This window comes from Triticum aestivum, chromosome 7B, assembly GCF_018294505.1.
Source record: "Triticum aestivum cultivar Chinese Spring chromosome 7B, IWGSC CS RefSeq v2.1, whole genome shotgun sequence".
In the NCBI taxonomy this organism is placed as follows: domain Eukaryota; kingdom Viridiplantae; phylum Streptophyta; class Magnoliopsida; order Poales; family Poaceae; genus Triticum; species Triticum aestivum.
In genome coordinates, this window is record NC_057813.1 from 729,921,277 (window position 1) to 729,948,186 (window position 26,910).

General features: G+C 43.7%; 1 protein-coding gene across 1 annotated transcript; it reads right to left on the minus strand.

Annotated features, from left to right (window-relative positions):
• Positions 1 to 6,868: 6,868 nt before the first annotated feature.
• Positions 6,869 to 9,070, minus strand: LOC123155796 (uncharacterized). Its single transcript, XM_044573928.1, has 3 exons — positions 8,949 to 9,070; positions 7,540 to 8,273; positions 6,869 to 7,461 (listed from the first exon to the last, which is right to left on the minus strand). Exons 1-3 carry the CDS (start codon positions 9,014 to 9,016, stop codon positions 6,905 to 6,907), a joined length of 1,359 nt encoding a protein of 452 aa, XP_044429863.1. The 5' UTR covers positions 9,017 to 9,070; the 3' UTR covers positions 6,869 to 6,904.
• Positions 9,071 to 26,910: the final 17,840 nt, after the last annotated feature.

A 26,910-nucleotide genomic window follows, 5' to 3' on the forward strand; every position in this document is an offset into this window, starting at 1 on the left:
CAAAAGAACTGGGCTATCAATGCTGCTTCTAATTGCTAGAGTGTTACTTGTACATCTCTGATCGCTAGCTTCTAGTTGGGTTTTTTTAAGCTATGAATGATTTGCTTTTTTTTGCCTTTCGGTTTTTGCTTTTCGCACTCTTATATTTTATTTATTCATGTTGAAATAAAGACGAAGTTTGATTGAACAGTATTTGAAAAAGTCATGAATGTAAGTAAATGTTCTATTATACGCTGAACCAGTCTTTAATATACAATCTATATTTCTGAATACACTGTGTGTATTTTTGTATACGGACTGAACATTTATTTAATATGAACTAAAGAATATTTTAATATACAGTGAACCTTTTATGCATGGTGTACCTTTTCTTATTATACACAAAAACTATTTTAAAACACATACCGAACAATTGTTCACGCATTCAAAAGAAATCATGCTTTAATAAAATATTCACGATATTAAGAATTTGTTAGAGGATTTTAAAAAGCGTCACAATTTTTTATAAAATTAAAAATGTTCACAAATTTAAAAAAGGTTCAGAATTTCTTTTAGAAAAGTAAAGAAAAGGAAGGAAAAAACGACAAAAACACAAACACAAAACTAAAAAACAGAAGAATACCTCAAGATCGTTATTCTCGCCAAGCATTCCAAGTCACCATCTTTTAAGCCAGCTGACAAGATCGAGTAGTTCCATGTCCATCTAGAGGACTCATCCAAAATGAACACTATTGGAACTAGCCTGGATGCCACACTGGACGTGCCGGACAACATTTTTCTTCAAAAAACTAGGATATATTCGTCTGGCACCCTTTTGATCTGCCAGGTATCCCATGAAATATCGCAGAGGATAGCGTGAACCTAACTGACGGATTTTAACAAATCAAACAGGTGTTCTGCAGGTTCTCTGGACCCAAACGGCAAGCCATGGGAGAAGAACTAGCCAAACTATGGGGCCAGATTTATCCGAGGAGTTAAATGCCCAGATTGGTTGGCAAACCTGGTCATTGTACCCAAGAAGGACAAATCATGGCAGTTGTGCATCGATTTCAAGGATGTCAACAAAGCCTGCCCTAAAGGATGCCTACCCCTTCCTCGAGTTCACCAGATCGTCGTTGCCATGGCTGGCCACGATCTGTTATGCATTCTGGATGCATACTCGAGCTAGCATCAAATCAATACGAAGGAATCCGACCAGGAAGCAACAGGCTTGATTACTCCCCTACGCTCTGGTTCAACATTAAGCCCTTTGGGATAAACAATACAAGCGCAACTTACCAGCGACAACGAATGATACAAACATGCATGCACACACAGATTGGCAAGACTGCCGAAGCCTCTGTGGACCATGTGGTTGTTACTATCAGGCAGACCAACACCGCAATCCATGACTTCGGCGGGATATTAAAAAATATCCATGCATATGCTATCAAGCTGAACCCGTAAAAATGTGTCTTTAGTGTTCCATCTGGCATGGTCCTTCGTTTAATTGTCTCTCAAAGAGGCATTGAAGCAAACCCTGACAAAATCAGGGCGCTAGCAGGGCTAATCACACGTACTGAGCTCCGAGATATCCAAAGACAGGTTGGATGTGTTGCCTCCCTGAGCCGTTTCACATCACGCATTGGCGACAAGGCACTGTCCATTTATTGGCTGCTTAAACAGATTGAGTGCTTCAAGTGGACCGTCAAGGCTATTTCGGCTCGCGACGAAATCAAAACACTACTGGACACTAGTCCTGTCTTAGCTGTTCATCACCCCAGCGAGCCAATGTTATTATACATCCCAGCAACTAACCATGCAGTAAGCGTCATTCTAATCATCGAGCGAGCCATGGAGGACCACATTTCCGAGGCACACACATTGTGTAAAATGAGGTACCCACATTACCAGAAGATACCCTTTGCGGTTTTTATGGCTTCTCAAAAAATAAGGCACTATTTCCAAGATAGCTCGATAACTGTTGCCTCCGAAGTGCCACTGAACGACATTATAAATAACTAGGACGCCACCGGTTTGTGTCATGGAATTGGCCATTGAGCTCCTTCCTTTTGAAATCCTCTATCGACCATGTCGGGCTATTAATTCCCATGTGTTGGCCAATTTGGTCACCGAATGGACAGAAGCCGAGCTCCCTAGAGAGCATGCAACCTATTCCAACTAGGTAATGTACTTTGATGGTTCCAAAAGGCTCGCCGGGTTAGGAGCAGTTGTGGTTCGCGTCTCACTCACTAGCGAAACCATGAAGTACATGGTCCAGATCATGTACACCGACTCCAATAATGCTGTAGAATACCAAGCATTGCCTCATGGACTTCAAATGGAAGTATCTATGGGTATTCAATGACTAGAGATCCAAGGCGATTCCATCCTTGCGTTCTCCCAGTTCAACGGTGATTTCCATGCCAAGGACCCACCAATGTCAGCGTACTGGAATAGAGTGATGACCATGTCGGCTTGCTTTGTGGCCTAGAATTTCATCACATACGGTAGGATAACAATCAAGCCGCAGACACGTTGGCGAGGATAGGAGAACGGCGCAAACTTGCTCCCCAAAATAACTTTCTGGAACGGTTGTTCAAATCATTCGTCAAGTGGGCAAGGTGCGGCTGATTCAAGCAAACTAGTCGAGGAACCTACTACCGATTTGATCACCAGGAAATAGTTGCGGGCTTAGAGCTAGAAGAAACATACTCAACCACTAAGATCATGGAAGTAATTACGCTATGGACCGAGCTGCACCTTGAATATTTGATAAGCAAAGAACAACCCGAGGAACATACGGAGACATGGCGCATCTTTTGACGATTTGTCTCTTATACCATCTCTGAAGGAGAACTCTACAAACATAGAGTTATCGGCATATTATACGCTGCATTTCTGAAGAGGAAGGGCAACAGGTCTTATAAAAAGTTCACTCCGGCATGTGTGGGCACCATGCAACACCTCGGACCTTGGTAAGCAAGGAATTCGGAGTAAGCTTTTACTGGCCCACAACAGGGCCGAAGCACGAGACTTGGTCGACAAGTCTGCCGGATGCCAGCTCTTCGCTAAAAGGAGCCACTTGCCAGTCATAGACCTAATAATAATCCCAATCACATGGCCGACTGCGGTCTGGGGGTTGGACATGGTCGGACCACACCATAAAGAAAAAACCGGAAAAAAGTATCTTTTTGTTATGGTCGACAGGATCACCAAATGGATTGAGGCAAAACCTCGGCCTTGGCAAAAGCTAAATCTGCGATTTACTTCATCTTGGGTGTTGTACACTGTTATGGGATGCCTCACAGCATCATAACAGACAAGGGATCAAACTTCACGGCTGAAGAGGCAAAATCATGGTGTATTAAGCACAATATCAAACTTGATTACGCCTCCATCTACCACCCACAAACGGGCAAGTAGAGCGAGCCAGTGGATTGATCCTAAGTGGTATAAAACCATGCTTGGTCCGATCTCTGGCAGAAGCTGATAACAAATGTGTCGAGGAGCTTCACTCGTGTTATGGAGTTTGCGTACAACGCCGAACATATCCACTGGCTACGCACCATTCTTTATGGTGTATGGTCCTGAAGCCATTTTGGCCGGTGACCTCATTCACGACTCACCTCGGGCACGCTTGTATGAGGAAAAGGAGGCCAAACAAAGGCGACTGGACGATCTAGACGCCATGGATGAAGATTGAGATGTGGCTAAAGCACGATGCGCCTTGTCTAAGTAGCAGTTACGGTGCTACCAGCAGCACGAGGTCCGAAAAAAGGTCTTCAACATTGGGGATCTAGTGTTACGACTTCACCCTGACAAGAACGGTAAGCACAAATTATCAGCCACTTGATTGTCTCGTGATTTGCAAAAATTTTGGATCACGCACCAGATCACAACAGGTTTTAAGTTTTAGTTTCTGCAACTTATGATTTTGTCGGTCGCTCGTACCAAGTTTGAAAAGTTGAAAGTGAAGGAAGTTTTAAAAACTCATCAAAATATATTCAAAATGGATCTCATTTGAAAGCCCCTCGTCACCGAAAACATAAATATTTAAAAACAAAACTTAATTTGGAATTTTGGTATGAAAGATATGAAAGATTGAAAATCGAAAGCCCAAAGAAAAACTGGGCTGCGTGCCCCCGCTCTTGCGTACATTCTACAAAGCACCTCCTCCCTAGGAAAGAATACAGCTTCATATATATGCTTGATAAATAAATAGATCCTGATTTGTGAAGTTAATATCGTAGATGACACTAGGATCTAGGAATGATGACGTCCATTGGAGAATGTGGAGGAAGTGAGAACTACAATAGCAGATCTATTCCCAGAAGAAGAATTCCCACGAAGTCACACAGGGGTCAGGGAACCAGGATTAGCGCTTCAAGGCCTACAACTACATCCTCCAAACTACTAAGTTCGCCAAAAAAAATTGCTAGTAGGCGTCCCAGTGTCAAAAGAAGAGCGGTATAAAGCCATAGTAGTAATGCAATCACATTGTTGGTTGTCGCTTGTAGAATAATCTTTACTTTCTGGTTATTGCATCCTTCTGTCCACTTAGGATAATTAGAGAGAGGCTTGCCGCTTTATTATTATAACAGCTCCATACTTGCATTGATTCATGGACAATGTACAAGTGATTTAAAATGTCTTCTATTTGTTATTTTTATTTTGTCAGAAGAATTGATAATGAAAATTTTATTGATTTCGTCGTCACATCGAGTGATACAACTGTGGCTCACTCTGGCATCTGCATTCGAAAATAGATTAAAAATCTATGAAGTGCCTACCCGATGATTAGATCCTCATTCCCATTCATGCTAGATGAAGAGCTCCATACTATTTGCTCAAGGCCAAGGCACACCCATTCGTCATTTCCCACTCCTCTTTTCTCTTCTATTCATTGTTTTCTTGTGTTCATGGTCTTTGTAAATTGTTCTCCCTGGAACTAGGATAGTAGACCTTGTCCATGCACAACGCACGCACCAGACATGCCTTGGAAACCTGCACGCATGACATGCGTCATGAACAGATATGTGTGCGCCGTGCCTTGGCCATGCACATACACACGCACACACCAACTGGCCCATGGTACGGCAGACACGCACGAGCGCACATGCCTCACAAATGCGCACTCCCGACCATGGCCGTGCACACGTGCAGGCAGACGGCCAGGGCCCCGGAGCGGAGCGGCAGAGTGGAGGGACTCCGAACAGCGCTCTATTCTAAAAAAATAAACTATGAAGGGTTTCAAAGCATATGGAGGAAACGAACACAAAAACACCATGATAAAAGATAGAAAATCCTAGATCTATTCGAAATATAAACAATGAAGGGTTTGAAAGCATATAGAGGAACTAAATCCATCTAAAAACTATGATAAAAAAGAATTGAAAATCTTAGATCTATTCTGAAACTGAAGCGGTGAAGGGTTTAAAAGATTTTGCAGGAACTGGATGCACCAAAAAACAACAGGACAAAAGATAGAAAATCCTAGATCTATTCTGAAAGCAAACAATGGAGATTTTGTCAAATATCTGTAAGAACTAAATGCACCTAGAAACCACCACGATAAAGGATTGAAAATCCTAGATCTGTTTGTGAAAATGAATGATGGAATGTCTACAATCATCTGCATAGGAACCAATCTCAACCAGAAACACCACAATAAGATTGTAGAAAAATCCTAGATCTATTCTGAAAACGAATTAAATGCCAATCTTCTGTGTGACAACGAATGAAGTGCACATCTGTTGCGTTAAGCAACACATCTCTGAAAATTCTATCGGAAAATCCATTCTTCAAATGGATGAACTCCATACAAAAAGTTGGGATGATATTGGATCTGAAAATAATTCGTATCAATATTATGGACAAACTCACGAGCAAGACTGCAGAAAAGCTGGCAGAGGATAGGACGTAAAATAACAGAGCACAAACCCAATAATCAAGCATTTCCTTTTTAATTAAAATAGTCAGCCTGGTGGCGTACAATGTGAAACCAGATCCAGCAAGATTACGTGCATGCAAACGGGCCAAAGTTGTATACGTACGCATTACTACGCCGCCTTCGTTGCTTCTCACGTTGTGATGTGATGGATTGTGGTGGAGGCCAGATGGCATGTCTGGGTGTCTATATAAAAGCCAGCCGGTTGGAACAAAATGGCAAGTACTGATACGGATTAGAATTTTGGGATGGAAACAGCCAAGGACTTTTGGCGCTGAGCCAAAATGAAACATTGCCGATTTAAAGGGAACTCTTATTTTAGAAAGAGGTAATGACAGGCCAATCAAACAAGAAAGTAGAACGCGTGGAAACAAGCTGTGAATTACCAATAAACACATTTCTACCCTAAAGAGGTTACTTTCTCCATAGCCATAAAACCTTCAAAGTCATATGCTTTGCTTTCTCTACACTCCAATCATATGCTTTGAACCCAATATCTTTAAAAACTAATACATTTGTACTATGGTGCAACCAAATAACTTCTACTATAGATATTACGTTCTCATCGCGTGGCCGACCGGACGACTAGTTTGATGGAGAGACCCGGGAGAGATGTATCTCCTCGGTGGCATAGAGATTTAAAAAGAGTTGTCTCCCTTAGAAAATCATACACGTGCCAGCCCAAGGCATTGATACAAATCTCTCACATTTGTGCTACAAATAGCATTGTTATATACTCCCTCCGTCCCACAATATAAGACGTCTTTGAAAGCTAACATAGCTTGCAAAGATGTCTTATACTGTGGGACGGAGGGAGCATTATTTATGCCCATTACACACGACATATATGTGCCAGATAAAAGGTGACAAAATATCACGAAACACATGAAATTCACACAACTTTAACTGAGTACAAAATAAAGTACAATAGCTGAACGGAACAACGAACAAGGAACAATACAATGACTAGTTATCTTAGCGGACATTCCAGTCCTCTGCGTTCCGCATGGATGGCACGAGCCAGATAGGGGGGCATCGCGCCCGAGCTTGATTGCTGGTAAGTTCTACACCTAGTGCAAGATCTTCATTCAAGCTGAAACGGCATAGGTCAGGAAAGTCTCCATTCCAACTCCTAATGCGTTCATGCATACTGAAAATGCATCCATGCTTCATGAAGGGAAGGTCCTGGGCATCATGTACAGATGGTGGCATTTCAATCATCAGTGGATAATTCATGCCAATGAACAGAGAGTATGCTCCAAGATCATGCTTCCTTTCCCAGTGAGCCCCAGCAAGATTCCAGACCATGCCATTCAACTGGAACACAAGGCAGCGCATTGTTCCATATGAGCGCAGTCCTCGCTCCAGATATGGACTCTCGACCTCTTCCCCTGTTACGACCCCACATGTGTGGACCAATAACATAGTTTGATTGTCATTTATGTCAGGTACAAGATTCCAAGAGAGAGGCGTGAGGTCCTGTCCATCGATGATAACAGGAGCCGGGATTTTCTGAGGAGCCAAGTTCAATCCTGCCCAAAAACCGTTCATCATATTAGTTGTCTGAATTGCAGTAGTTCCTAAAATGTGATCAATGTAGTTGAGCTTACCGTACGAGAGCTGCCAAACGAAAACAGACCCCCCGTTTGTCAGTGCAAAGATCCGTCCGCCATGAAGAACAGCATCTTCATACACAAAAGGGAACATGAGGTCCGACCTTAATAGTTTCCACCCGTCCGAGGTGAAACCACCCCTGGCGATGGCAATTGAGATGTCGAACACCGCGTTGCTATAGCCGGCCTTCTTGGATGGTGCATCAGCGATAGCTATCTTCTTCGGTTTTGCCCTTGCTTGATCAAAGTGGAATTGCACGCTGTCTGGCAAGTCAACCAGATCAAACCCTATGCTGGAAATGGGCGGAAGTGGCACAGTGACAGTTGTGTACACATTGTACAGTTCAATATGGCCAGCATCCCCGACATACGCTAGCCAGTCACCGTTAGCACCAACCCAGCGTTTGGCAGGAGTAGACATCAAGCGTGCATGCAGCGCCGGGGCATCCAGAGGCATGAGCGTACACCGCGTACCTTCCTGTGGCAGCCCGATCGGCCACGAGATATCATCCTCAAGCACGCATGGTAAATCAAGCGGCAAGTCAAGGGATATTCTAGGAACTGTCTCTAGAAGGACGGTGCAAGTACCAGCAAGTCGAGCACGACTAAGCACGTCAATCCGAGATGTTATTATTTGCAGGATGTCCTCCTGCATGTTGGCCCATCTTTGCTGGTTGCCGTCCGTTGCGTCCAACTTTGCCTCGCGGGCCTGTAGCATGTTGGCATTCCGGCTAGGCGATGTGGAAGAGGATTTGGCAAACATTAATAAGACATGTAAATTCTAAAGGAATTTTGTAATATTAAGGCGTGTCAATTAGAATGGAAAGGACAATGGATAACCAGAGATAAATTACTCATTTGAGATGGGTTTGACAAACATCTCCAAGAACCAAATGCACATACAAACACCTTCAATTCTCAATAAAAAATACGTAGAAACATCATCAGAAATTGTATATGTGCTCTGGAAATGATCTTTAAGTGTCCATTTGTAGCGTTAAAGAACAGAATTCTTTTTTCAAATTTTCTGCAGAACTCCATTCTTCAAAGGCGTGAACTTCACAAAAAAGGTGGGATTATATTTGAGATGACACATGATATAATACATGGCAAACCCATAAAACATGTCGGAATCTGATGGCATACGGTATGAAAACAGAATCCCATTAAAAAATACAAACGAGAACGAGCGGTAATACATGTGATTGACATGTATTACTCCCTCCGTACGAAAATACTGGTCATCAAAATGGATAAAATGAGATGTATCTAGAACTAAAATACGTCTAGATACATCCCCTTTTATCTATTTTGAAGACAAGTATTTCCGGACGGAGGGAGTATACCGTAAGAACAAAAGTAGACTACGAATGATTAACATGCAACGGGCAAGAGCTGCAGCATACCGTGGCCGGCCGCGTATGGAGTTCCTTCTCGACCGTCGAATCCGCGCCATCGTCAGGTGTATCACCATACAGCTTATAAGTACTACGCGGCCGTTGTGGCTTCTCAGGCTGTGATTGACTGGTGGAGGCCGCAAGGAGGTGATGGTTTGTCAGCCAGGCCAAAAGGCCGGCTTATATAAGCTAGCCAGTTGGAACAAAATGGCAAGTCTTGATACTATGGATAAGGATTCAAATTTTTGGATTTTGGTGGGAGGCATGTGAACGTGTTCGGGTCTGCGCCTCGAGTTTTATAGATGTAAACGTGGAGGATATAACTTTATTTTCTTATGAATGTGAATGCGGTTGATTTAACCTTCTTGTTATATATGTGAACGTGGTTCATTTTACTTTCCATATATGGAAAATTTAGAGGGCAGACACAGCCGTTCATACATACGCACATTTACTCACCTCTATAAACGCACGCATGCACACCCTATCCTTATGAGCACCTCCGAGAGACTGAGGTGGCACATCATCTTGAGATTGACGAAGTCGCCACAGACGTCTACCTAGTCAACAGGAACGTCTCCTCCCACGGAACCCACATCACCAGAAGGTCTGAAATAAATTCAGAAGAATGCGAGCACCAGTGTAAAGTCTAGACCTGAACCCTCGTGGGCTGGGGATAGCACCGTGCTCCTAGCCATCCAACCAGATGTTGGCCAGTGGTTGGTTCGTGAGCTTATAACTTGTTATCGAAAGATAATTAGTGACTCACTGGAGGGGAAAAAAGTAGACACTAGAAAAATGCATAACATTATTATAACGCCATAGACATAAGAAAAATTCATCCTAGCTAATAAGAATGCATAGCTTTGGTCTTATATGACTTTGCTTTTGTCGGTGTTTCTTTCATGTGTGCGTGAGTTGGTGTACGTTGTTTGCACACTAGTAGAAAACAGGGCTTTCGTTCGGGCCTGGCCAACCCATTAGTCCCGGTTCAGTCATGAACAGGGACCCATGGGGGAATATGTCCCGGTTCGTGAGCCCAGGGGGGCGGCCGGGGCCTCGTGGGCATTGGTCCCAGTTCGTATGGACCCATCTGTCCTGGTTCCAGGCACGAACCGGGACCAATGGTCCTCGCTCCTGGCCCACAACCATTGGTCCCGGTTCGTGGCTTGAACCGGGACTGAATGTTGGGCTTTAGTCCCGGTTTCTACCATGAACCGGGACAAATGAGTTGCCTATATATACCCCATCGCCACAGCAGAGCACTCCACAATGCTCTGTTTTTTTTGGCCGGCGAGGGGAGGGCATTTGGGTGCTCTAGCTCACCTCCTATGCACATGAGGTGTTCGATGAAATGTCCGAGCCACACTAGTTAATCTTTCTCCTCTCGAAACTCGACCTCCGAGCTCCATTTTCCCCGAGATTTGTCTAGGTTTGGCGGTTCGTCACGTCCCGTCCCCATCTTCACCGCCGTCGATCCCCCACGCCGATCTCGTCGCCGGCACCACCGTGGTGAGCCACTTGTTCTTATCTTCTTTCTGAAAGAAAAAAAATTCTTACTTCAGATAGACACTCGTCTAATTTTCTTACTTTTATTATTCCTTGTTATTATATAGTGCGATGGTTTTGGTATCCGCCCTCGTTGGCCCTCGTCCTGTCTATGACTCGGATGTTGTATATATTATCTTTTGACAACTATTTGGTTAATTTATTGTTTATGACAATTATGGCGACCAACGTGACATATATTTTATTTATCTAGGAGGTGGTTGGACCAGAAATTCCAACCGACCCTATTGTCGAGAGGTTAAATTTAGTTGAAGAAGAAGACAATTACTTGAAGGAAAAAATAAGAAAAATTGAGGTGGAGAAGATGATATTGGAGTTGCATGTTGCGGACGTCGTCGATGATCACAAGATCAAGATGGATGCAAGGCGGTTGAAGAATAGAAAGATCAGAAAATATGCCATTCATACCGAGGCTTGGTATCATTATGCAGTTGGATTAGTTGTTACCTTGGTTGGGATTATGATCGCATTTGTTGTTGCATTGAAATGTTTTACATAATTTCAATGTATGGTTTAATTAGATGCTCTAGAGAGCTATATGTTGTTCAATGAGAACTATGTATGTCTTTTGGTTTTAATGTGATGATGAACTTCTATTAATTTGGTCACTTATCTATTCATGAGAGGGTTGAAAATTGATGATGTAGCATTGAATGGTGCATTTTGAAGACAGAAAAACTATAGAGTTCAAATAAGTTCAAAAAAATGAAATCCCTTTGTAACAGACGAGTTTCGTGATGAAACCCTGATACTTCGAAAGAGATTGTCCGTTTTGTACACGAAGTGCATCCAGTTTTTGCCGTAACCCTCTCTACTTTCTTGCACATGCTATGTGGGTGAAATGACGATACCATGCCAACTTTCAACCTTTTCAGAGTTCATTTCAAATGCTTTTCAATTTCATGGTCTTATAGTTCAAAATAATCAGTAAATGCATGAAAAAATAACAAATGAAGTCAGAAAGGGTTGAAAATTGATGATGTGGCTTTGAATGGTGCATTTTGAACACAGAAAAATAATAAAGTTCAAATAAGTTCAAAAAAATAAAATCCCTTTGTAACAGACGAGTTTTCGTATGAAACCCTGATACTTCGAAAGAGATTGTCCGTTTTGTACACGAAGTGCATCCAGTTTTTGTCGTAACCCTCTCTACTTTCTTGCACATGCTATGTGGATGAAATGATGATACCATGCCAACTTCAACATTTTCAGAGTTCATTTCAAATGCTTTTCAATTTCATGGTCTTATAGCTCAAAATAATCAGTAAATGCATGAAAAATAACAAATGATGTCAGAAAGGGTTGAAAATTGATGATGTGGCTCCGAATGGTGCATTTTAAACACAGAAAAACCATGGAGTTCAAATAAGTTTAAAAAAATAAAATCCCTTTGTAACAGACGAGTTTCCGTATGAAACCCTGATAACAAAAATGAAATCCCTTTGTAATAGACGAGTTTTCGTATGAAATCCCTTTTTTCAGAGTTCATAAATAACTTTTTTGTTACAAACTTTAATAGCAAAAAGAATTATCATAAAATAAAATAAATAAGTAATTTGAAACAAAATAATATAAACTTTAATAAAATATGTAAGTAGAAACAAAATAAAATAAAATAAAATAAACTTTAGTAACGTAAATAAAATTTATGAAGCTAAAATTATCAAAGTATTTTCTGTTCAAAATCATTGAACGCAAAAAGAATTTTCAAAAAATAATCAAAGAATTTTCATAATAAGTATTTTGTTGTAAGTTGAAACAAAACAAAATAAATAAAGAAAAAAAAACAAAAAAACTGGAAAAAAAATTAAAAAATTTGCCACCTACTGGGCCACCACGGCCTGAATACAACTAGAAACCCATCCATGGGCCAGGATTCAGGCCCGCAGAAGGCCCAGAAGGCCCACAGGCATATCAGTGTCAGTTTAGGCCCATAGGCCTGCAGTTCAGAGGAGTTCGAGAGGGAAGAGGCAACGGAGCTTATAAACAGGTGCATGGCGCTTCCAACTAGCGAGGTGGGACTGAACTCCCACCACCACCCCGCTGTGCAAGGCCACTGGTCCCGGTTGGTGGCACCAACCGGGACTAAAGGGTGGCTTTGGTCCCGTTTGGTGGCACCAACCTGTACCAATGCCCCCCTTTAGTCCCGGTTGGTGCCACCAACCGGGACCAAAGGCCTCTGCTTCCCGCCCTTTGGGCTGCTGAAAAGTGACCTTTGGTCCCGGTTGGTGGCACCAACCGGGACTAAAGAGGGGCATTGGTACTGGTTGGTGCCACCAACCGGGACCAATGCTCCTGGTATATAAGTAGCACTTAGCAATTTTGCAAAGTTCATCACCATAGTTGCCCCCGACGACGCCGAGCACATCGCCGCCGCCATGCTGCCCCGACGACGCCGAGCACATCGTCGCTGCCAGGCTGCCCCGACGCCGACCGCCGCCCCCACCGTCTCCATCACCGTCGTCCGCGCCCGTCATCGTCGTCGCTCGCGCCCTCGTCGTCGCCCGCGCCCTCGCCCGACACCGTCGCCGTGCGCCGCCCCTGCCCCGCCGCGCGCCGCTCCTGCCCCGACGCCGTCGCCGCGCCACTGCTCGCCCCGACGCTGCCCGCCGCACGCTCCTCCCTCTGTGAGCACCGTGCCTCTGCCGGCCCCGCCACCGCCGTGCTATTTTTTTAGTTATACATGCTATTTTTTACATGTTTTTAGATTTTCATATATGTATGTATGTATTTTTTAGATATATGTATTTTTTTATGTATGTATATATTTTTTACATTTTTTTGTATGTATGTATGTATTTTTTCAATTGTAACGATGTTTTAAAGTATACATATATGCAAAAGTTAGATTTTTAGAAAAGTTTTATGTATATATGTTCTCTGATTTAGTACATTTTAGGTTAGTTTAATTTTTAGAAAAAATTTATATATCTAGCTAGGAAAGGAAGAAGAAGAAAAAGAAAGAGAGGAAAAAGGGAAATAAGAAGAGCAAGAAAGGAGAGGAAGAGGAGAGGAAGAAGAGGAGAAATAAATAAGAAAAGGAAAAAAGAAGAAAAAGAAGAGGAGAAAAAGAAAGGAATAGAGGAGAAGAAGAAAAAATAGTATTTTCTATTTTTTCCTCTTCTCCTCTATTCCTTTCTTATTCTCCTCTTTTTTTCTTCTTTTTTTTCTTCGATCTTCTCTTCTATTCCTTTCTTCTTCTCCTCTTTCTATTTCTTCTTTTGTCTTCTTTTTTTATCTGGTATGTCGTTGTCGATATACCCCCTCCCGACAACTTCAACACGAGGGGGGGTCGATATACCCCCTCCCCGATAACATTATTTTCCCATGTATGTATGTCGTCATTGTCGATATAACCCCCTCCCGGATAACTTCGACATGAGGGGCGGTCGATATATATACCCCCTCTCGACCGTGATAACTTATACCACGGGAGCACCCCCCCCCCCCCGGCCCTCTCGCTCAACCAAAACTCTCGAGGACACCCAAACCATAGAAAAAAACGGTCTCCTACCCCCTCCCGCCGCGCCCCTACCCGACAAACTCTCTCGAGGCCACCCAAATTTACCAAGTTAAAAGAGCGTTGTCGTCGAGGCCACCTCAAACCCTTGAAGCGTTGGCGAGGCCACCCCAAACCCTTGAAGTGTTGCCGAGGCCACCCCAAACCCTAAAGAAGCAGCGTCAAGGCCACTAATATGATTCCTTATTCTGATTAGCTAGCTAGTTCTTTGTTTGCCACTAATATTTCCATCTGTCATGTTTGAATAATAATTGCCATGTTGTAAATATTTGCAGAAACTATGGAGCACCCCCGAGACGAAGCAACATAAGCGATGTTGGGTGACATAATCGCAAAAGGAAGTGATGCCGTCTTGTCGTATCTCAACGACACCGATGGTCTGGAAGGATAGGGTGAAGAAGAAGACTATGATTATGATGGCTCCGGTGACCCAATGCCGGTCCAAGAAGGAGACCGTGATGACGGCTCCGGTGACTGAACCGAGTCCAGTCAGGTATATATATTAGTTAATCCTGTGCTGACTAGCTAATTGATGCATTCATTGTTTTTGTATGAACACATATTAATTAACTCTCGTCTTTCTTCTTTTTTCTAGCCCTCCGGATCGAGCACAACTTCGGTAAAGAGACGAGGCCTGAAGAAAAAGTTGCGCTCGGATGAAAGGTTTGAGATCACAGCAATCGCGCGCGATGGCAAGCCGATTGAACCCATCCGGACAAAGGATGCATTTTCTGCTCAGTGAGGGGTTCTTGTTAGGAACAAGATCCCGATTAGTATCCACCAATGGTTAAAGCCTAAGAATGAAGACCCTGAGGTGTCTTATGTCTCTGATATGCAGAAAGATGATATTTGGACAACGCTTAAGGCAAATTTCACCCTACCGCTAGAGGAGGATCCAGAGAAGCCAGTTAAAGAGCAATTGATCAAGTCTCATGTTCTTAAGAAGATGGCAGAACTATTCAGGAGGTGGAAGAATGAGCTGAAAACATAGTTTGTCGACGAAGAAAAGACACCAGAATTCACCGGAAAGTATGAGAAGATCATAGATCACTGGCCCACATTTGTGGTCCACAAGACATCGGACCAGAGTGAGAAGATGTCAGCGACAAGCAAGAAAAATGCTGCGAAGAAGAAGCATCATCATCGCATGGGGTCAGGTGGCTACCTCAAAGCCCGACCATTGTGGGCCAAGGCTGAGAATGACCTGATTGATAAAGGGGTCGAACCAGAGACATTGAACTAGCTAGACTGCTGCTAGACTCGGTTCTTCGGGGTTGGCGGAACCTTGGACCCTGTATCAGGGAAGTACGTTTGGACGGACGAGCAACTGCGAATACCCATCACGAGGCTTCAGGAGTATATCGAGAAAGCGCAGCAAGGGACATTCGTTCCACACAGAGAGAAGGACAAGCTCACAATGGCCCTCGGGAATCCCGAGCACCCTGGACGGACACGAGGCACGCCAGGCTCCGTTCCGTGGAAGGCTGGGTTTCCGGACGCAGGGGGTTACAACTGCCAGGAGAGGAGGAAGAAAGTGGAGCATAGCCAACTGTAGGCGCTGCATGCAAGGGTACAAGGGCTAGAGGAACGGGAAGCAAATCGCGGCAAACGACCTGCTGAAGCTTCCCCTAAAGCTACCCCGCCATCTCAGCGGAGAAGCAGCGTGGCTTCCACCGAGCAGCTTCAGCTGGAGCCTGTCTTCACGGCTCCTTCTAGCTAGCCCGTGGACGCTATCACGGAGTCTCAACATTGCCACCTTATGACGCAATGGATGATATTCAAAGCCAAGGCGGCTGTTGGCTCTGTTTTACCTACTGAACCTGCCGCAACCTACCACTGTCGGTAGATTCCAGAAGGATATGCTAGGGTGATGGTGGATGAAAAAATGGACGGATTGGAGGACCTCGAGCTTGACCACCCTATGGGTGAAGGGGAGATTCGGTTGGGTTCTTCTCCGAAGACTCCATGCCTATGGCGGAAGGATCTCATCAACCTTCCAAACTGGACGCATCCGCCTCCTCCTCCTCCTCCTCCGGCGAGTCAGGGCACTCCGCCTCCTCCTCCGCTTCCTCCTCCGGCGAGTGATCGGGGCACTCAGCCTCCCCCTCCGGCGAGTGATCAGGGCACTTAGCCTCCTTCTCCGGCATGTGGCGGCACTCCGCCTCCTTCTCCGCCTACGCCGGCGCACCTGAGCAGCCAGCCTCCTCCTTCTCCACCTCGTCAACAAGGGCGGAAGAGACCCGCCGCCGCTCCGGCTGCTCCGGCTTGTCATAGTCCTTCTCCTCCGCCTCTTAAGAAAGGAAAGACAGCCGCAGCCTCTCCGTCTACTCTGGCATCTAGCAGTACAGCAGAGGCGGGAGGCAATACAGATTCGGTCCTTCTCTGAAGACTCCACAGAAGTTACCGTACAAGAGGAGCCTGGAGGAAAACACGAAGATCGTGCGAGCCGAAGTGAAGAACTTATTTGAAGGGGTGAAAGGAAAGAAACATCCACCTCCGAAGGAGAAGATAGATCCGGTAAAGTCTCCGGCGAAAGGAAGTACTGTCAGTGATCGAAGGTTAGCAGAACGATGAGCTGGGGAAAAATTGCCCAGCTCGGCGAACAAGCGAACCAATCGTTCCCCCCGCTCCAGGTGTCTAGCGATATCGTTGCTATTGATCCAGGGATGGTGCCCGGTTATAACAATCTTGGAGATTACCTGCCCGACGATGTACATTATGATTTCTTGGAGGTGGACGAACACAAATACGAGTACGGGAAGCCTCTCGTCAAAGATGAAAGATTTCTAACAACGATGATGCGAAGATTCCATGATTGGTACATGAAAACCTGTAGAGAGTCTGGGGGACGAATATTTTGACGCTGAGAGTTAAAGAGGAGCATGACCTCGTTGGAATTGAGTTGTTGAATGTTCTATTTGAGGAGTTCTTCCAATTTTTCAATCAAAAGGCCCTCGATAAATTAACGGTCACTTGCTACTATCTGGAAGTAGCACTACTTCTGTTATTAAGTCTCTATATATAGGTCATCTCTTTCATTGCTTGTATTTTTAATTATCCTCACTATATTATGCAGATTGAAGATCGCCGAATTGAAGAAAAGACAAATCGGTGATATTGGGTTCATTAACACAAATCTCATAGATGCATATATGGTTGAATTTCAGGCCAGAGATACCGAGGCCAAGATCCTACTATAGTTTGTATTAAATCAAAACAAAGCTATAATACTCTTCCCTTACAACTTCAAGTGAGTGTTACTGTCTTGTGCATATTCGGTTTCCCTTATTAGTCGAGGTTATAGTAATGTAATTGATGAGTTATGCACGCGTGTGCAGCTTCCACTATATTCTCCTAGAGATTAAGCTTGAGCAGGGACTAGTAACTGTCTTAGACTCGAGACGAAAAGATCCCAAGGAGTATGCAGACATGACAGAAATTGTGGAGAAGTCAGTTAAATCGATCATTATCGCACCATATCGGCAACTTTGTTCATTTCCTAATATCAAGCAATTGTTTTCTTTGTCTGGAAGGGTATGGAAAAAATTCACCTCAAAAACTCCGGGACTTCCGAAGAAGCTGCAATTTAAACACCCAAAAGTAAGTACTATAGTAGCATGTTCCACGCATCTCCTAGTCATTCAAGCACTAGTTTCATCAATACCATTTAGCATGCTTGCTTATTAGTTTGATTGACTTCTATTTCTTGTAAAGTGGTTGTGGTAGGAACAAGGAATGCTTACTGTGGATAGTACATTTGTGAGTCCATCCGCCACACGACCTGTGAGCGGGGCTACTCTAACAAACAATATGAAGTGCGTAAATAATAATATTCACAATTTTATTTTATTACCATCATTTGTGTTGAGTTTCATTTATTCATATATATGTATTTACCCCCTTCTTCAAATTAGATATTTCGGATGCGGGATGAACTCCTATCACCAGATCGTATGCGAGCAATTCAAGAGGAATTGGCGGCATTCTTTCTTGACCACGTGATTGGTAAAGACAGAGAATACCATGTGGACCCTGAGTTCATATATAATTAGGAGATTATATTATAAGAGATAATTATATTGTATATATGTAGAACTTGTTGTTCGATCAATCTCTCAGAGAAGGAGAGGTGGCCGATATCACTTCTCTCTGTATGCATATGTTCATGACGATCTTCTATTTCCTTCATTTGCTTACTAGCTAGCGTGTCTAGTCCTCTCTATACGTATAGTACGTAGCGTCAACCAAGCACGGAGATAAGAGAGGACACTTCTCTCTATTAATTAGCTAGCTAACATAATATATGAAACACCTAAATTACCCCCCCCCCCAAAACCCCCAACGCCCCCCTTAAAAAAACAAAAACCCTAGCCCCTGAAGCTGACGCTTGGATGCCTATTGGTCCCGGTTGGTTCCTGATACGTCTCCAACGTATCTACTTTTCCAAACACTTTTGCCCTTGTTTTGGACTCTAACTTGCATGATTTGAATGAAACTAACCCGGACTGACGCTGTTTATAGCAGAATTGCCATGATGTTGTTTTATGTGTAGAAAGCAAAAGTTCTCGGAATGCCCTGAAAATCCACGGAGGCACTTTTTGGAAAATATAAAAAATACTGGTGAAAGAATCAAGACCAGGGGGCCCACACCATGTCCACAAGGGTGGGGGGTGCGCCTCCTCCCCCTGGGCGCGCCCCCCTGTCTCATGGGCCCCCTGAGGCTCCGCCGACCTCAACTACAACTCCATATATTCCGTCTCGCGGAGAAAAAAATCAGAGAGAAAGTTTCATCGCGTTTTACGATACGGAGCCGCTGCCAAGCCCTAAACTCTCTCGGGAGGGCTGATCTGGAGTCCGTTCGGGGCTCCGGAGAGGGGGATTCATCATCATCGTCATCATGAACCATCCTCCATCACCAATTTCATGATGCTCACCGCCGTGCGTGAGTAATTCCATCGTAGGCTTGCTGGACGGTGATGGGTCGGATGAGATTTACCATGTAATCAAGTTAGTTTTGTTAGTGTTTGATCCCTAGTATCCACTATGTTCTGAGATTGATGTTGCTATGACTTTGCTATGCTTAATGCTTTTCACTAGGGCCCGAGTGCCATGATTTCAGATCTGAACCTATTATGTTTTCATGAATATATGTGTGTTATTGATCCTATCTTGCAAGTCTATAGTCACCTATTATGTGTTATGATCCGACAACCCCGAAGTGATAATAATCGGGATACTTCTCGGTGATGACCATAGTTTGAGGAGTTCATGTATTCACTATGTGCTAATGCTTTGTTCCAATTCTCTATTAAAAGGAGGCCTGAATATCCCGTAGTTTCCGCTAGGACCCCACTGCCACAGGAGGGTAGGACAAAAGATGTCATGCAAGTTCTTTTCCATAAGCACGTATGACTATTTACTAGGGAAAAGCCTATACACAGAATCTTATCAGCAACGCGCTTCAAAATAACTCGCTGCTGCTAACTAGCAGTAGCGCGGACGGACGAAACTCGCTGCTAAGACAAATATAGCAGTAGCGCGTCCTCCCAAAGACGCGCTGCTGCTATAATTCCTACGAGGCCGCCGCGAGGCTAGTTATAGCAGCAACGCGTTAAAGTGATGCGCGCTACTGCTATGTAGCATAGTAGCAGCGCATTTCTCAGATAAGCGCTACTGCTGAGTTTCCTACAAAAATTTAGTCCCACCTCGCTCCGTGAAGAGAGTTTCTACCACCTTAAATATGTTACTTCTCACACTTTGACAAGCACTTGATCTTCATTGAATTCTATGTGTAGAATTTGTGGCTGCAATATGAGTCTTCACCTGTTCCTAAACCGGTGAGGACTCATATTGTCAAATCAGATTGTACACAAAAAGATCGTTGATGATCAATGTGTTTTTGATATATTGAACAAAGTCTATTTTTACATGCTGACACATAGCAGTAGCGCTTTATTGTGAAAGGCGCTGCTGCTAGATAGCTTAGCAGTAGCGTCTTTTCCTGAAGAGCGCTACTGCTAAGCCATTCATCTCCCCCATCTCCTCCATTCCGATCCACTCACACACACAGCCACTCAATCCTCTCCGATCCGTGTGCGCCGCGTGCCCCCGTCGCCCCTCCTCCGTCTGCGCCGCGCGCCGTCACCTCCTCCTCCTTGCTGGACTCGGTACCGGCCTCCTCCTCCGTCCTCCCTCTCCACTCGCCGCTGGCCGGCCCCTCCTCGCTCCGCCTTCCTCCTCCGTCCTCCCTCAACTGGTGGCCACGATGGCCGGCCCCTCCTCGCTCCGCCTTCCTCCTCCGTCCTCCCTCAACTGGCCGCGCCGGTCGGCCCCTCCTCGCTCCGCCTTCCTCCTCCATCCTACTCTCTTCTCCCTCCTCGAGTCGCCCCTCCTTCTCCCTCCTGCTCATATGCAACATTTTGATTTAGTTGATATAATTTAGTTGACTTAGTAGGCTAGTTGATTTAGTTTACTTAGAACATTTTGATTTAGTTGATTTAGTAGGCTAGTTGATTTAGTTCACTTAGAACATTTTGATTTAGTTGATTTAGTAGGCTAGTTGATTTAGTTGACTTAGAACATTTTGATTTAGTTGATTTAGTTGACTTAGAACATTTTGATTTAGTTGATTTAATAGGCTAGTTGATTTAGTTGACTTAGAACATTTTGATTTAGTTGATTTAGTAGGCTAGTTGATTTAGTTGACTTAGAACATTTTGATTTAGTTGAGTTAGTCGGATAGTTAATTTAGTTCACTTAGAGCATTTTGATTTAGTTGATTTAGTAGGCTAGTTGATTTAGTTGACTTAGAACATTTTGATTTAGTTGATTTAGTAGGCTAGTTGATTTAGTTCACTTAGAACATTTTGATTTAGTTGATCGTTAATCCTTTGCTCATATTGCTTTAGGAAGAATGGCGCCACCACCACCACCACTATGTCAACTGTTCAAGTCAAGATCCGCCAGCAGCCTTGCAACTGGCAAGCTGTTCGGCATCTACTTCCAGCCGACTTTTCGTCATGCGGAGGTAAGAAATTAGATGAAATGTAATAACTATTTTATTTCTAGTGTTGGCATTACTGCATTGTGTCATTTTGCTTATTTTACACAGATCGTCCCATGCAATGTGAGGTTGAAATTCAACAAGCTGACAGGAGACACTGTGACATTTGAGGCTCCTGGGGGCCGTACACTATGGAGGTTGAGAAAGGACGCAATATGTCGCAAATTGGAGGAGATGGATGGGCCCGTTTCGTCGCTCGCATGCATCTTACTGGTGGTGAGTTGATCAGCTTCAACTTCCGAGCAGAAAGACCCAAGCTAGCTGTCATTTATCTCAACCTGGTGGAAGATGATGAAGATGACAAAGATGATGAAGGTGATGAAGATAATGAGGACCCACTCGATGAAGATGATGAGGACCCACTTCATGAAGCCATCGTAGCTCAAAGAACAAGGCTGAGTGAGGAGGAGGTGTCCAACCTGTGGGACATAATTCCGCCACGTGCTGACTTTGTCGGGGTGCCATTCGTGACCCGCTTGACAAATCCCATGGTTGATCGACATGATATGGTATGTTATACTTACAAATCCAAATTGATAGTGTGAATTACTTAGTGTACAGTCCAATGATATGGTATGTTGTGTGGAATCTAGTCGATGATATATATGTTTTAGTGTAGAGTTCGATCACATGCTTATTAATTGATATGTTTTTCTTATTCAGAAATTGGCAAAGAGCATATCTGTGAGTTATGGTATCGAGCCTGATGAAGAAGGCTCAGCTGGACTACACCTTACTGCAAGGGGCTCCGTCACAACCTGTACTTACCGCGTGGACACGGACGGTCGCACACACTTAAACTCGGTTGGGTGGAAGAAATTCCTCGATGGCAAGAATCTTCGTGTTGGACAGGCCATCCTAATTACTATCAGGAACACCAACCGCCCAGGCTTGAGGATGATGATTGTCTTCGATATCATCTAGAACTACATATGTGTGTGTGGCTATATCATCTAGAACTACATATGTGTGTGTGGATATATCATCTAGAACTACATATGTGTGTGTGGCTATATCATCTAGAACTACATATGATGATCGTCGTCGATATCATCTAGAACTACATATGATGATGGTCGTTGATATGACCTTGTACTGCTTGAGGATGCATGTTGGCTATGCATGAAATTGTTATCTAGTACTCCCTTCGTTCCAAATTACTCGTCGTGGTTTGAACTAAAACCACGACGAGTAATTTGGAACGAAGGGAGTACTACCGTACCTAGTAATGGTTTATGAATTTGATATCTACTAGCAGTACCTAGTATCTAGTATCTGAAAGGAGAACTGAAAGGGAATGGGGCAGTGGGAAAATGATGAAATATATAGCAGTAGCAAGGTATGGCGAAATCGCTACAGCTAGTTAATAGTAGCGCGTTCACAAAAAGCGCTGCTGATATCATCAACAGTAGTAGCGCGGGTTAGGGCCGCGCTACTACTATGAGTTAGCTGTAGCGCCTTATTAGTAGCGCGGCCACCCGCGCTGCTGCTAGCCTAAAAACCCGCGCTGCTGCTAGCATTTTCCCTAGTAGTGCATGCCTACATTACATTGATGAACTGGAGCTAGTTCTGTGTCACCCTATGTTATAGCTATTACATGAGGAATCACATCTGACATAATTATCCATCGCTGATCCATTGCCTACGAGCTTTTCACATCTTGTGTTTCGCTTATTTACCTTTCTGTTGCTATTGTTACAATCACTACAAAACCTAAAAATATTACTATTGCTACCGTTACCTTTATTATCATATTACTTTGCTACTAAATACTTTGCTGCAGATACTAAGTTATCCAGGTGTGGTTGAATTGATAACTCAACTGCTAATACTCAAGAATATTCTTTGGCTCCCCTTGTGTCGAATCAATAAATTTGGGTTGAATACTTTACCCTGAAAAGCTGTTGTGATCCCCAACACTTGTGGGTTATCAAGACTAATTTCTGGCGCCGTTGCCGGGGAGCATAGCTCTATTCTTTGAGTCACTTGGGATTTATTTCTGTTGATCACTATGAAGAACTTGAAAGATGACAGAACTATGATTTTTCCCTCAATTACGAGGGGAGGTAAGGAACTGCCATCTAGCTCTGCACTAGATTCTCCTTCTTTTTTGAGTAAGCTTGTGACATATAAACCTTCTACTGCTATGAATTCTGATATGTCGCATGTTATTGATGATGCCACTTCTGCTATGCATTATACTTATGATGAAACTACTTCTGTGCGTGATACTACTTTGCCATTAGGTGAATTTCTTGATGAACAACTTGCTAGGGTTAGAGGGAATGAAATTATTGAAGATGCTATTATTGATGATAGTGATGATGAAAATTCTCCCAATGATTATGAATTGCCTGTTGTTCCTGAGGGTTATGTTATGAATGAAGAAGCTGCTAGAGCTATCTTTGCTTGCAATGATAGATATGATCTTAAGAAATTATTAGCTAAATAGAAGCAGCACTCTCTTAATGCTAGAATGAAACATGACCCTGCTTTTGCTACTTCACCTATATGTGTTACTGATAAGGATTATGAATTCTCTGTTGATCCTAAAATTATTACTTTAGTTGAATATCTGATCCTTTTTATGGCCTCGAATCTAAAACTATTGTGGCACATCTTACCAAGTTGAATGATATAGCCACCCTATTTACTCATGATGATAAATCTCGCTATTATTATATCCTTAAGATATTTCCATTCTCGTTAAAGGGTGATGCTAAGACTTGGTATAATTCTCTTGCTCCTGGTTGTGTGCGTAGTCCCCAGGATATGATTTATTACTTCTTTGATAAATATTTCCATGCTCATAAGACACAAGCTGCCTTACGGGAAATATATAATTTTGTGCAAATCGAAGAAGAGAGTCTCCCACAAGCTTGGGGGAGGCTTCTCCGATTACTTAATGAAGGAAATATACCCTAGAGGCAATAATAAAGTTATTATTTATTTCCTCATATCATGATAAATGTTTATTATTCACGCTAGAATTGTATTAACTGGAAACATGATACATGTGTGAATACATAGACAAACTTAATGTCACTAGTATGCCTCTACTTGACTAGCTCATTAATCAAAGATGGTTATGTTTCCTAACCATAGACATGAGGTGTCATTTGATTAACGGGATCACATCATTAGTAGAATGATGTGATTGACATGACCCATTCCTTTAGCTCAGCACTTGATCGTTTAGTATGTTGCTATTGCTTTCTTCATGACTTATACATGTTCCTACAACTATGAAATTATGCAACTCCCGATTACCGGAGGAACACTTTGTGTGCTACCAAACGTCACAACGTAACTGGGTGATTATAAACGAGCTCTAAAGGTGTCTCCAAAGATACATGTTGAGTTGGCATATTTCGGTATTAGGTTTTGTCACTCCGATTGTCGGAGAGGTATCTCTGGGCCCTCTCGATAATGCACATCACTATAAGCCTTGCAAGCATTGTAGCTAATGAGTTAGTTACGGAATGATGCATTACGTAACGAGTAAAGAGACTTGCCAGTAACGAGATTGAACTAGGTATTGGAATACCGACGATCGAATCTCGGGCAAGTAACATAGCGATGACAAAGGGAACAACGTATGTTGTTATGCGGTTTGACAGATATAGATCTTCGTAGAATATGTAGGAGCCAATATGAGCATCCAGGTTCCGCTATTGGTTATTGACCGGAAATGTGTCTCGGTCATGTCTACATAGTTCTCGAACCCGTAGGGTCCGCACGCTTATGGTTTCGTTGACTGTTTTGTTATGAGTTTATGAGTTTTGATGTACCGAAGGTTGTTCGATGTCCCAGATGTGATCACAGACATGACGAGGAGTCTCAAAATGATCGAGAAATAAAGATCGATATATTGGACGACTATATTTGGACACCGGAAAGGTTCCGGTTTAGATTGGGACAATACCGGAGCTCCGGGAGGTTATCGTAACCCCCCCGGGAGGTATATGGGTCTTATTGGGCCTTAGTGGAAAGGAGGGGGAAGGAGAAAAGGAGGGGGCGCCCCCCCCAAGCCCAATCCGAATTGGGAGGGGGGCCGGCCCCCCCTTTCCTTCCTGCCTCCCTCCTCTTCCTTCCTCTCCCCCTCCTAATAGGAAAGGGGGGAGTCCTACTCCCGTGGGGGTTGGAGTCCCCCCTAGGGCACGCCACCCCCCTTGGCCGGCCCCCTCCTCCACTCCTTTATATACGGGGGAGGGGGGCACCCCATAGACACAACAATTGATCTCTTGATCTCTTAGCCGTGTGGGGTGCCCCCCTCCACCATAGTTCTCCTCGATAATATTGTAGAGGTGCTTAGGCGAAGCCCTGCGATGGTAGAACATCAAGACCGTCACCACGCCATCATGCTTACGAAACTCTTCCCCGAAATTCTGCTGGATCGGAGTACGAGGGACGTCATCGAGCAGAACGTGTGCAAGAACTCGGAGGTGCCGTAATTTCGGTGCTTTATCCGTCGGTCCGGGAAGACGTACTACTACATCAACCGCATTGTGCTAACGCTTCCTCTTTCGGTCTATGAGGGTATGTGGACACTCTCTCCCCTCTCGTTGCTATGCATCACCATGATCTTGCGTGTGCATAGGATTTTTTTTTGAAATTACACGTTCCCCAACAGTGGCATCCGAGCCAGGTTTTATGCGTAGATGTTATATGCATGAGTAGAACACAAGTGAGTGAAGGAAATATGCCCTAGAGGCAATAATAAAGTTATTATTTATTTCCTCATATCATGATAAATGTTTATTATTCATGCTATAATTGTATTAACCAGAAACATGATACATGTGTGAATACATAGACAAACTTAATGTCACTAGTATGCCTCTACTTGACTAGCTCATTAATCAAAGATGGTTATGTTTCCTAACCTAGAGATGTGTTGTCATTTGATTAACGGGGTCACATCATTAGGAGAATGATGTGATTGACTTGACCCATTCCGTTAGCTTAGCACTTGATCGTTTAGTATGTTGCTATTGCTTTCTTCATGACTTATACAAAGTTCCAATAACTATGAGATTATGCAACTCCCATTTACCAGAGGAACACTTTGTGTGCTACCAAACATCACAACGTAACTGGGTGATTGTAAAGGAGCTCTACAGGTGTCTCCAAAGGTACATGTCGAGTTGGCATATTTCGAGATTAGGTTTTGCCACTCCGATTGTCGGAGAGGTATCTCTGGGCCCTCTCGGTAATGCACATCACTATAAGCCTTCAAGCAATGTATCTAATGAGTTAGTTACGAAATGATGCATTACGTAACGAGTAAAGAGACTTGCCGGTAACGAGATTGAACTAGGTATTGGATACCGACGATCGAACCTCAGGCAAGTAACACACCGATGACAAAGGGAACAACGTATGTTGTTATGCGGTTTGATCGATAAAGATCTTCGTAGAATATGTATGAGCCAATATGAGCATCCAGGTTCCGCTATTGGTTATTGACCGGAAACAGTTCTAGGTCATGTCTACATAGTTCTCGAACCCGTAGGGTCCGCACGCTTAACGTTACGATTACAGTTTTATTATGAGTTTATAAGTTTTGATGTACCGAAGGTTGTTCGGAGTCCCGGATGTGATCACGGACATGACGAGGAGTCTCGAAATGGTCGAGACATAAGGATTGATATGTTGGAAGCCTATATTTGGATATCGGAATCGTTCCGGGTGAAATCGGGATTTTACCGGAGTCCCGGGGGGTTACCGGAACCCCCCCCCCCCCCCCCGGAGGGGGGGGGGTTATTGGGCCTACATGGGCCCTAAGGGATAAGAGGAGGGCCGGCCAGTGCAGGCCG

What these genes read in the sequence shown, in the direction of transcription:
- LOC123155796 (XM_044573928.1), bottom strand. Translation starts at nt 9,016, where the DNA reads ATGGTGATACACCTGACGATGGCGCGGATTCGACGGTCGAGAAGGAAC. An exon ending in TCCATACGCGGCCGGCCACG is followed by an intron (nt 8,274 to 8,948) that starts GTATGCTGCAGC and finishes CACATCGCCTAG; the next exon opens with CCGGAATGCCAACATGCTAC. An exon ending in CGTTTGGCAGCTCTCGTACG is followed by an intron (nt 7,462 to 7,539) that starts GTAAGCTCAACT and finishes GTTTTTGGGCAG; the next exon opens with GATTGAACTTGGCTCCTCAG.